General features: G+C 34.6%; 1 protein-coding gene across 4 annotated transcripts in view; it reads left to right on the top strand.

The window, feature by feature from the left end:
• PREX2 (phosphatidylinositol-3,4,5-trisphosphate dependent Rac exchange factor 2) overlaps positions 1-12,180 on the top strand; it is a 284,434-nt gene that overhangs the window by 67,787 nt on the left and 204,467 nt on the right. For all 4 annotated transcript variants that reach the window (XM_055298134.2, XM_063612655.1, XM_055298135.2 and 1 more), the window contains exons 4-6: positions 2,183-2,287; positions 7,391-7,492; positions 10,660-10,821. In XM_055298134.2, coding sequence (XP_055154109.1) covers positions 2,183-2,287; positions 7,391-7,492; positions 10,660-10,821 — 369 coding nt within the window. The remainder of the gene's footprint in view (positions 1-2,182; positions 2,288-7,390; positions 7,493-10,659; positions 10,822-12,180) is intronic.

The following is a 12,180-nucleotide window of genomic DNA, read 5'->3' as shown; positions in this document are numbered from 1 at the left end:
CTTAGAGCCAGAAAAGGGGAGAGTGCCTCACATCATCCATTTTACTGAAGAATAAACAGCCTTTTCTTTTCCCCGACAAGTTAGTTCTTCGCATCCTCTGTAGCTTTGAATTCTAATGAATATTCAGGCTGTTCATAATGAATGAATTTTTATGTTTCTCTCAAACATAGAGCATTTTTCTTTTGAGACAGAAAATCCTCGTTCCTATAATGGCACGATGAGCCTTTTATTAGTCAGAATGTTCCCTTGTTAATCAACTTGTGACAAACCTGGAGTTGAATAAACCCAGTAACAGGAATTTTCCCCAAGGATGGTTTCTCAGAAGATTGTACTGAGCAGTGCACACGCAATAACCAGCCAGTGCTCAGTTGTTTCAAATTACACATCCTGTGCCTGTATAATCATTTTCATCTCTTTATATATGATGCCTGAAATTATTTATGCAATTAATTTGCAAAATAAAAAGACAACTGTGTAGTGAAAATTGTTTTCAGAACTAAAGGGCATTCACACCAAAAAAAAGAATGCTGCTATGTATACCATTACGCTGATGCTAATTTTGAGAATACCAATATGAATCCATGTATTTATCAAAATGCTAGACAATTAATGTTTTGTTTAAAAATGTGTAAGAGTATTTAGTGATAGAAATCAAATTTTGTATATTTTTAATTTTCCGTCTAGTCTTTTAGAAACGTTTTGATAGTAGTTTCAAAATCTGTCTTTATGTAGTGAGCAGGCTCTATGTTCTTTTTATAGTCAGAAAATATTTCATAAAAATAATTATATTAAAAGGAGAGTCTCATTGGGTATAGGAAGATCAAGCTGTGTTTTTCTTGGGCACAGCTGGAAGCCATGGGTGTTTGTGTCCACTCACTTAAGCCTGCTTTATTTCATGAAAGAATCAAAAGAATCAGAATCTTCTGCCAGCTGGAGTAGTTGCTATCTCAGTCCAGGGCTGTGCCTGGGAATCTTGCACCCTGACATCCATTTCCTTAGTAACACTTTATGAATCTGTCATCCCTGAATTTAGCTAAACTATTTCTGAAGTTTACTTTTTTTTCTGGCTCATATCATTTCTTGAGATAAGTGATTCAATACATTTTCTGCTGGTTATATAAAGTAGCATTTAATGTTCATAAATGCATGCCTTTAAAATTTCAGTGGGCACACTTTTGTTCTAACATTTGATCAATAAATTTTTTGTGTCTTTCTTTTATTGGTACTCTTTTGATGATAAGGCACTTTGAGGAAATCTTACAAATAGAAGGGAGCTTAGAGATCATGATGGTACAAATGCTCTTGTTTTAAAAGAATATCTCCTATTTATCTATGACGGCTGTTTATTTTGTTCCTACTTTAGTGACAGCTCTGTTAGAAAATCTCTATGTCGATCCCAAATCTGCCCATCACTGCCCTTGCGACATCCACCTAAAGGTCCTAGTTTTATATTTGGAGGTACATAGGACTGTCAGTCCTTTACAACATAATGCTGTTTGAAAGTATTCATGATTTCCTGACTTTTCTATACCTACAAATATGACTCTCTGAAACAACCTCTCAGATATGGTGTCTTCAGGGTCTGTCATTCTCTTAGTTGCTTGTTGCTAGATATTCTTCAGGTTATCAGTGTCTCTCTTAAGCACAACTGTCTAGACTGGTGTATATGAACTGCAGCGTCCTGTGTTTCTCTATTTCTGTATTATCTGGCACTTGCTTTTGCCTTCACCTAAATGACTTTCTTCTGTCTCCCTGCTTAGGAATCATGAATTCATGTACCTGGACCTTGCTCAGATTGATTGACCTTTCTTCTACATACATTCCTTATTCAGTTTTCATAAATAACAGCAAGAATATGTATGTAATTTCTTCCTCTTTTAAGCTGTAATTGAATCCTTATGGCAAAGCTCAGCCCTCTCTTTTCTGTGCTTTGCCACCCTTTGGTTCATTTGTCTACCTGAATTTGTCATGATGGAGTATAACTGATATACGTCTGTCTCTCTTTTTAGGCTATTCTTCATGGGCCAGAGAAAATAAATAAAATTTATATATAGCTGTATACATGCAGTATAGCTCTTAAAACGTAGTCAACACTCAGTGAATTTCCTTTATGCATATCACATAGGTTAAAATTGCAGAATGGTGAATAAAATGACTAATTTATTCTTACATGAATTCACAGAAAGACAAGTTTCGTATCTATGATGAATATTGTAGTAACCATGAGAAGGCACAAAAATTACTTCTTGAACTCAACAAAATAAGAACAATCCGGACATTTCTTTTGGTAAGTGTACATTTATGTATTACTGTATGTTGATATGTGTTGCTAGATCCAGTGAGAACCAGGGAATAGCATCAATATGGTGTAAAAATCTGTGGGATACCTCTGTTAGCATCCCCAGGCGAGAAAGCAAAGAGTCCTTTGATGAAAATAAAAGTGAGAGCTGGGATCAGCTTGTGTTTGGGGAAGTACTGCTAATGCCCCCTCGTGGTTGATTATGAATTATCTGTGAGACCCCACAGGTTCCTAGCGAGAGAGGAGCTTCTGCCAGAGTTCATCACTGCTTTATAGCCCCAGTTTCCTAGGGCGTCCTTTACTTTTGCTGAGAGAGCTGTAAGTAGGGCAGTAACAGGAAGGAAGCAAATCGTGGATGTGGTAGAAAATAAGTGCAAAATTTAACCTTTCTCCTACATACATTTTTTATTGTGTTTTCATAAAAACAACAAGAATATGTGTTTAATTTCTTTAGGTTAGCCACAAACAAATGCATATTTTGGCTGTCACGGGCAAACTAATCACTAGTGAGGAGCAGATTATAATTGTGCGATTCAGTGATATTTAGGAGAGTGTGGAGTTGCACAGCCATCCGCCAAATTCAGTTTTAGATCATTTTTGTCACCTCAGAAAGACCTCCATGTCCCTTTACAGCCTATCTCTGTTCCCACCATTAGCACCAGGCACACACTGATTTGTTTTCATCCCTATAGATTGCCTTTTCTGGACATTTTATTTAAGTAGAATCATACAATGCAATCTTTTGTGCCTGACTTCCTTAACTTAGTAAAATGTTTTCAAAGTTCATTCTTGCTATAGAATGTATCCATTTTCGTTCACTTTAATTGCAAAATACTCTTCCATTGTATGGATATGCTGTATTTTGTTTATCTATTTGCCAATTAATGAAAATTGGGTCTGGATCCAGTTTGGGCTCCTATAAATAATGCTGTTATCAGCATTTATGTTCAAATCTTTGAGTGGACATAATGTTTTTATTCTTTTGGGTAGACATTAAACATGGAATTGATACCTGTGTTGTATGATAAGCTCATGTTTAACTAATTAAGAAACTGCCAAACTATTTGTCATTGTGGCTGTGCCATATTTACTGGCAATGCGTAAGGATTCCAGTTTCCCTATATCTTTGCCAACAGTAGGTAAAGTTGGTAACATTAAGTTAATAAAAAATGTCCAACACTAGGCATTTTCAGTTTTTCTGATTATAGCCATGCTAGTGGGTGTGTAGTGCTATCTCATGGTGGTTTAAATTTGTATTTTGCCAGTGACTAATTACATTAAGCATGCTTTCATGTGCTTATTAACTCTTCATGTCTCCTTTAGTGAAATGTTTATTCAAATCTTTTACCCATTTAAAACTTGGGATGTTTATTGTATATTGAGCTATAAATGTTTGTTATTTCAGATATAAGTCCTATATCAGATATATAATATGCAAACATTTCCTCCTAGTGTTGTTTGTCTGTTCGTTTTTAAAATATCATCTTTTTAAAATCAGAAGTTTTAAATTTTGATGAAGTCTAATTTATTACATTTTTCTGTTATGACTGTGCTTTTTTTTCATATGTAAGAAATCTGTATTCAGGCCTTGTACTTACTTTTTTTTCCTTTGTTTTTCCACTTTTGATGCTATTCTGATTGAAATTATCTTATGTCATTTTAAAATTGTTCATTGCTAATATATGGAAATTTAATTGGCTTTTGTTTATTGATCTTGTGTCCTGTGATCTAAATTTATGAATTTGTTAAGTAGTTCTTTTGTAGCTTGCTAGGGTATTTTGCATACAGGATCAATTATCTGATAATAAAGATGATTTTACTTCTTGCTGTCCATTGTGGATGACTTATTTTTTTTTTCTTGCCTTATTGCACTGGCTAGAACCTTCAGTGTAGTGTTGAATAAAAGTGGTAAGAGCGGGTACCCCTGCCGTGTTTCTGATCTCGGTAGGAAAACATTTAGTCCTTCCACATTAAGTATGATGTTTGCTATCGATTTTTTGGTAGATGTTCTTTCTTATGTTGAATAACTTTTATTATATTTCTAGTTCATATTATATGATGTGAATAATATTCATATATATTGACAATGCTATGAATTACATGCATTGACAATGCTATGAATTAGTATTCATATTATTCGTATTGTTTAACGATTCAATTATTGAGAATGATATATTGAAATCTCCATGTATAATTAAATTATCTATTTTACCCTTTAACTGTCCATTTTTGTTTGCTGTATTTTGGGACTCCGTTAGATGTGCACGCATTCATAATTGTTATATTCATATTTCTGTTTATCATCATGAAATGGTCTTCTTTGTCCCTGTGGCATTTCTTCTATTAAAGTCTATTTTTCCTAATAATATTATAGCTATGATAGCTCTCTTACTGTTTGTTTATCTTTTTCTGTTATTTTACTTACAAGCTATTTATGATCTTTAAAATGTCTCTAGCAGATGGCATATTGTTGGGTCTGCTTTTTATCCAGTCTGACAGTCTCTGGGGTCCTCAGTTTGTTTGTTTTTAATGTAATTATTGACATGATGGTATTTACATGTGCCATTTTATTATTTTTTCCTACATGTCTTTTTTGTTTGTTTCTCTGTTCCTGTTTTACCACCTACTTTTGTGTCAATCAAGCATTTTTTATGTACCATTTTGATTCCTCTCAATTTTTAAACGATATTATTAGGAGTTTTTTTGGTGATTGCTCTAGGAACTACAATATGCATCTTAACATATCAAATCCATATTAGGTTAATGCTAACCTAATTCCAGTTAAATGTAGGGGAAATTTGGCTACAATATTTCCTGAGTAGAAATGGAAAATGTTCCATTTCATCTCTCCTCTATTGTGCTATTGTTGCCATATATATTACATTATATATGTTATAAACTTCACAACACAGTGTTACAATTATTGCTTTCTATATTTTTCTACAGTCTTTTATATTTATGTACACACTTACCATCTCTGGTGCTCTTATTTCTTCCTGTGTATTTGACTCTGATATTAGGCTTTTCAGCCCTCAGTACTTCTTCTTGTAAGTCATTTCTACTAGCAATGACTTTGCTCAGTCTTTTTTTTTTTTTTTTTAAATCTGCGAATGTCTTTATTTTGCCTTCATTTTTGAAGGATAGTTTTACTTGGACATAGAACTTTTTGACTGATAGATTTTTTTCTCAGTCAGCGCTTTGAATATGTCATTTTACTACCATTGTTTCTGATGATAAGGCATGTGCTATAATTGTATGGTTGTTATATTTTATATGATGGGTCATTTTTCTCTTCTTTGCTGCTTTCTAGATTTTCTCTTTGTGTTTTTCTTTCAATAGTTCAATGATGTGTTTAGGTATGGGGATGATTGTACATCTCTTATTTATAGTTGAGCTTTTTGAATCTATAGATTAATTTTTCATCAAATCTGGGAAGTTTTTAGCCATTATTTTAGAAATATTTATCTGACCCTTTGTTTTCTTCTTTAGTGACTCCAAGTTACACACATGTTGGTAAGCTTAATGTTTCCTCTTGGTTCCTGATGCACTTCTCATTTTTCTACAATCTCCTGGGCTCAAGTGATCTTCTTACCTCAGCCTCCCAAAGTGCTGAGACTACAGGTGTGAGCCACTGTACCTGGTCAGGAAACATATTCTTCATGTATGTATAAGGAGCTGGCTCTCATAAGCCAGTCTAAAGTGGTAGCCAACCTGTGGTGTTATGAATTGAGTTCACAATCTATACAGTACTAATACACAAGGCAATAAAAGTGGGCTAGACAGCCCTGAGGGATTTTAGGGCACTTCAGTCCAGAGGTAGGTGAGGGGATGGCTGCTTTACAGGGATGCTAACATACTGGAACGGAAACATCACTGAAAATATAATGAGATATAGATAGTTGTGTTTCATACGATTCCTCTGGGGGAAAATACCATATATAGTTTGAAAGAATATTTTGATAACCCGATTGCAGTAGGGAGTGAAGCCCCCAAAGGGCATGCTTGTGTAAGAGCATGTATTTGCTGCTATGCCTTCTGAGGTGTCTGGGTGAAGTTACATTCAGAGTGCTGATTTTGCTGACTTCGACACACATATTGAGGCTGATATGCAGTTGCTCAGGACAGCGGAAAATTGTTCTGCTACTATCAGTCTTCCTTTTGCATCCTTTCCTGATCAACACTCAGCCTCTCCTCTCAATGAACCTGAAACAGTATTTTAAAAATTGTAGTATGAAAGTTGCTAACTTAGTTTGATATTTGAGGTGCTCTCTCCTCCCTCTGTTAGATATTTATTAAATAGTTTGGCTGTTGTAGGCACTGCAGAAACAAGGTTTAGGCTAGTTTCAAGTCTGTTTCATTGCATGTTGTTTATGAAGGTGAAGGCTTTTTTTTTTTATCAGAGTCAGTTTTCTCTTGACCACCACTTTATCATCAATGAAAGCTGCTTCAGTTTCACCCCACTCTGATTCCTGATTTTGAGATTTCCTCACTCATCTTGCCTCTGTGGAGATCCTATCTGACCTCCTTCTCTGACACTGGCTGCCCAGTGTCTTTGGTGCAGTGTGATAGCAAAAAAGTGACTCAGAGATCACTTGCTTAAAACCTGCCCTATTTATGGAGAGGAAAACTAGAATTCTGAAATCAGCCCAAGTTGTATCACTTGTCAGTTGCAGAGCCTGAGTTAGAACCCAGCTGTCTTGATACTTGCCCTTCTACAACATAATATACCTTTCTTTATAAGCAAAATCAATCTATTTATGTGTCAATCATCTGTTTATCCACCACTTATCCATCCATTAATCCATCCATTCATTCATCTCTCTATCTCTTTCCAATCTCTTTTTCCTCAGACTTCATACTCAGGAGAATATAGGTCGATTAATTTTTAAGATGCAGATTCAAAACACAGTTCTGTAACTAGTATTTCTCTTTGTCTCTCTGTGAGTGTTTGTGACTGAATATGCTCTTCTTAGAGAAAGAAAGTATATGAAGACATATGCTTTCACTAGTTTTCAGCATTTTATGGTAGAAGAAAGTTTCACAGCGTGAGATTTTTAAAAATGTAATTAATTTTGATTATTTTCACCCCAGAACTGCATGCTGCTTGGAGGACGGAAGAACACAGATGTTCCCTTGGAAGGATATTTAGTAACACCAATACAAAGAATATGCAAGTACCCTCTTATTTTGAAGGTATTTTATGTGCTACCTCATTGTAGCCATTTCCTTTTACCTACATATTTTGCTGATGATCTTTTTAAAAAATTATTTTAAAGAGTCTGATATTCTAAAGAAAGGGTAGACCATAAGTATTGGAAAAAAGTGGCCATTTTGTCACAAATTTATATATAGTGTAGGAAACAGATGTTGAGTGGAAAAGCCACTGAAAGAACGTTTGGTGCTCTTTGTATAAAACATATTTGTTTAAGTTTCATTTAGAGGAAATGCATTAGCTTCGAGATAGATCCCATTAAGTTCCTTATGACTAGTTTATATAGCATTTTGCAGGGTCTTTTATTTTAAATAAATCCACTGCTGGTATATTTTTGATTTCCTTAAACTTTGGTGACTTTGTGATGCTAATGAAATTAAGGTCAAAATTATATAATTGCATAACTAGGATTTAAAATTATTATTCAAGGGAATAGTGTGGGTCACATGAAACAATAAATGATAGAATGTGGAATGAGATTGCTAAGAAAACATTGCCTCTAGAAGATGTAAAACATCCTACTAATGGTTGTAGGTTTGTTGCCTCATTATAGTAACCACAATTTTTATTATGAAAAATATACCGTAAGGTGCCAACTACTGCCCTTACTGCAAGGGATCTATGAATAGGTCAAGATAGCAGTTTTTGAAACTATATTTTTTGGAACCGAAACATCAGGATGGGCAGCCTGGGATAGTGGTTAAGCACATGAACTCTGAGTTTAAATCCCAAGTATGGTGCTTACTGGGCATGTAATCGAACCTCTTAATGCCTTGGTTTTTCATTTATGAAATAGAGACGATGATTATGATGATGATGAAATTATAGCACAGACCTATGGCAATATGTGTATGTATGTATGCATGTGTATTCTGAATACATATATATGCATATATATAGGATTATATAATGATAATGATTAACTATTTTATATAAATCAATTAGCATAGTATGTGCTTTATAAGTATTAGCCATTATTATTCATATCTATTTGATTCTGATTTATTTTCATATATAAATTACTACTCGGCATCTAAACTTCACAAAATACTCAGAAATACTAGAGGCATATTAACTAGTATTTTTATTGATATGCTTTTTAAGAAATGAATGTCGAATTTGAACTAAAAATATAGTTTAATACAACTCTTGTCAATTCCGTAAATTGGGTATCTGTGTAAATTTTATTTGAAAATATTTGTTCCTTGTTAAAGAAATAAAAGTCTAGCATTGCTTGCCTAAGCCATAAAAAGCCACAGAGGCTGACACAGGAGTCCCCAGCTCTGCAGAGGGAGTATTGTTGCAAATGTGTCTCCTTTCTTTCTGAGAATCCCTACAGACCTCTGACTTGACTCAGTTTGCATGTGTACCCATAACTGCAGTTATTCCTAACCCTGATTTTGGAATCCCAGGGGATTTAAGAAGGGCTAGGGAGATTAAAAGGTTACATCATGACAAAATGGTTATTCTAAATTACTCATTTCTGATTAGGGATGAACTCAGGTATTTGAACTGACCTCCCAAAAGAAAGCATCGTGGATGCATCCTTTCTTAGCCAGAAGGTCAGTTCAGAGCCCCTTCAAGCAGTGGATGGATGACCTCCTTTCCCTTTTCTGGTAGATTATCTCCACAAAGCAACATGAAAAAACTGTTAACTCATGTAGTAGATACATTGGCATTGATATTTGTCTCTGCTGTACCATCAGCTGAAAAATTCTGCTGGAATTTTCTTTGTTTTAGGGTGGTTTTATTTATTCAGAAAAAATATTATATGGATTAGGCTGTAGTGTTAGGAAAAGATACATTGATGTTATTTGTGGAGCTTGAAATTATTGAGTTGGTCAATCAACATTGGGTTCTTAGCAAGTAATGGCCAAGAGATTGTGAGTGATGGTTTTCTCTCACTATTTCACATTATATAAATTCATATTCAACTCCTTAGATAATTGGACCCCAAATTATGGCCTGCAGACTGACTTGACCACTTGACATAGAGGCACCACAGGTGCCTCTACTCTTTAGAGTTTCTGGAGAAGCCTGCATGTCTCATTTATGGATTTGTGATCCAGCATAACTTTTAAACCTTGTCTTGGGAATAATATAATATGTATTCCTCTGGTGTTAGCTCTGCAGAACAAGGTGTGAACATAACGAATTTAGGGTCCAAGTTTATGGCAGGGTTTTCAACAATAACAGAACTCAAAAGAATATAACAACTGAATTATTTTCCCACTGTTTGTTGAGAATTTAGAAAATTCTTTTCAAGACTTGCCTCAGGATTTCTGTAATTGTGTTAGTTACGTGATGATGGCAACCATAGTAAGGAAACACATGACTAATTAAAAAGCAATGTGGTCCCAACTGTCTAGACAGTGGGTGAAGATGTTTAATTTTGTGCTTTTAAACAACTAACAAGGGCTTTCAATATGTTTAAGAGATTAAAGATTATTCTAGTTTTAATGAGTGGGAAAAATATAAATAAAAAGACCCTCCAAATCCCCTAAATACCAAAAACAAAAAAGGAAGCTATTGAGGGGTATGTGGCAGTTCATTCGTCACATAGAATAAGCCTGAGTAATTGGGGAAAACGGCATAAATTGCTCCTTTAATGATGGAGTATTGTAGAATTTTTAAATTATCTTGTTGTAGTATAAGACATTATTTTAAAATTTTACTTTGTTTATGACATAGTTTTATAGTTTCTCAAAAATATTAGAAAATAGGATGTTTAAATTATTTTTGAAATTATGACATACTTAAAGACTTGTTATTCTGTTAAAGACTCTAGAAAAATGAAATTAACATATAAAGATGTGCTTCTGTTAGAACAAAAGTCAAATTATTAAAAACATAAAAATTTATGCTCCCGGTAAGATATTTGACCATTCGAAAGGAGGAACCTAATTTAATTTTTAAAAACAAAGTAAGTTTGAGGAAAAATTAAAGTGACTGCAAAAATGTGCATTTGGGTTACACTTACTCGTTGATTCGAACTTTTGTTTTTGATCTTAATCTTAGAGGAATTCGTGATGTCACTTATGGAAGTGGCTCTCACGATCTTTGCAATTTTCATTTCCTGGTCAGTCTGAACCTGCTGTACCAGAAAGCTGAAGATCAAAGGGCAATTTGTTTTTTTGTGTATAAACAGGAGTTGCTGAAGCGGACTCCACGGAAACACAGTGACTATGCAGCAGTGATGGAAGCCCTCCAAGCCATGAAAGCTGTCTGTTCCAACATAAACGAGGCCAAGAGACAGATGGAGAAGTTAGAAGTTTTAGAGGAATGGCAGTCTCACATTGAAGGCTGGGAGGTACATTCACGTTGCTTGACAATCCAGCTTAAGACAGTTTTATGTTGCAGGCCTTGTGCAGAACTACTGGCATTGGATGGAACCATAAATGGTCATTTTCTTAGATATTACTTGAGGACTACAGTCAATTCTGAAAAGTGCTCACTTTCATCATTATTTTAAAGTATCTTTAAGGTGGTGGCTAATTGAGTTAACCTTGATCCAAGAAGTTTGTGATGGAGCCAGTAGATACTATGTGGGCTCTAAGCTTTAATATTTTAGCATTTATGCATCATGATGATCCTGTTCCTCTCTTAACTTTGGCTATAAGTACATAGCCGGAATCCTGGGAGAGTGAAGAAGGGAAGGAAAGTTCAGTAGGTGTGCTGTGATATTACTTTCAGACTCTAAATTAGGTGTTCGCTTAACCTGTTTGTTTTGATTTCTTCATTTATAACTGAAGGAACTGGCTATGATCTTATTTTTAAGGTTTATTCAAGATGAAAACGTTATGGCTTCCTGAGTCATTAAGGAAATTTTTTTTTATGCCAAAAAAAGAGTATAGTTCAAAATCTGTAAAATGTTTTCAGCTAATGGTAACTTTGATTCCCAGTTATTTCATGGGGTTGGAGTCCTATGTTACTTTACTACTATGCAAAGAATGAACTAAAATTCTGTCATTACATTGCCTTAATTTATATGAGTATAAGCTTTGGACTAGGTTAAATTTTTTCTTGTTATAAAGTAAGCAATTAAGATAATTTTTAAGTGTAGGAAAGATTGAAAATGCTCCTAGCCAAATACTGTATCACATAAAACAAAGTGGATTGCTTTTATCTTTAAGGCTTTAGATGAATTTGTTTCTTACCTTCGATATGTTATTTTTCATTTGGACCTAAAATTATGTTCACCCAGATATGCAAAGAAACCTCAAACATTGACCTTAAGGAATTCTTCTGTTTGTCCCTTCTCTCCTATGAATCTTTTAAAATGCTAACTGGGGTTGACCTAGCTGTTTCTTTGTCCAACTCTTTCCATTTCAAGTGTCCGGAGTGCCCTCACATTCAGCATGAATGCTGCCTCTTTCAGGCGGCTAAAATGGTTGTGTGTTTTACAGTTGATTCATGATGATAATTTCTTTTCCTGGGGAGCTGTTGTCCTGCTGCAATGAGAAAAATGGACTCAAGTTTGCTTTTGGAGTTCTGTTGTCACTCAAACACTGGAAGAAAAACCGAACTTGCTTTAAATTGCAGAATTTGTCAGTGAAATGTGCCAGGCCTTTTACTAAAACAAAAACTTCAGAGATTTTTTTCGGCACTCTAAGGAAATGGAATCTGTCATAATTTTGTTTCATCCTGGCGTATATCCTAAAAATTGAGT

Source organism: Symphalangus syndactylus, chromosome 11 (assembly GCF_028878055.3).
Source record: "Symphalangus syndactylus isolate Jambi chromosome 11, NHGRI_mSymSyn1-v2.1_pri, whole genome shotgun sequence".
Taxonomy (NCBI): Eukaryota; Metazoa; Chordata; class Mammalia; order Primates; family Hylobatidae; genus Symphalangus; species Symphalangus syndactylus.
Note: the sequence above shows the minus strand (reverse complement) of the source record. Positions and strands in the feature narration are given on the sequence as shown.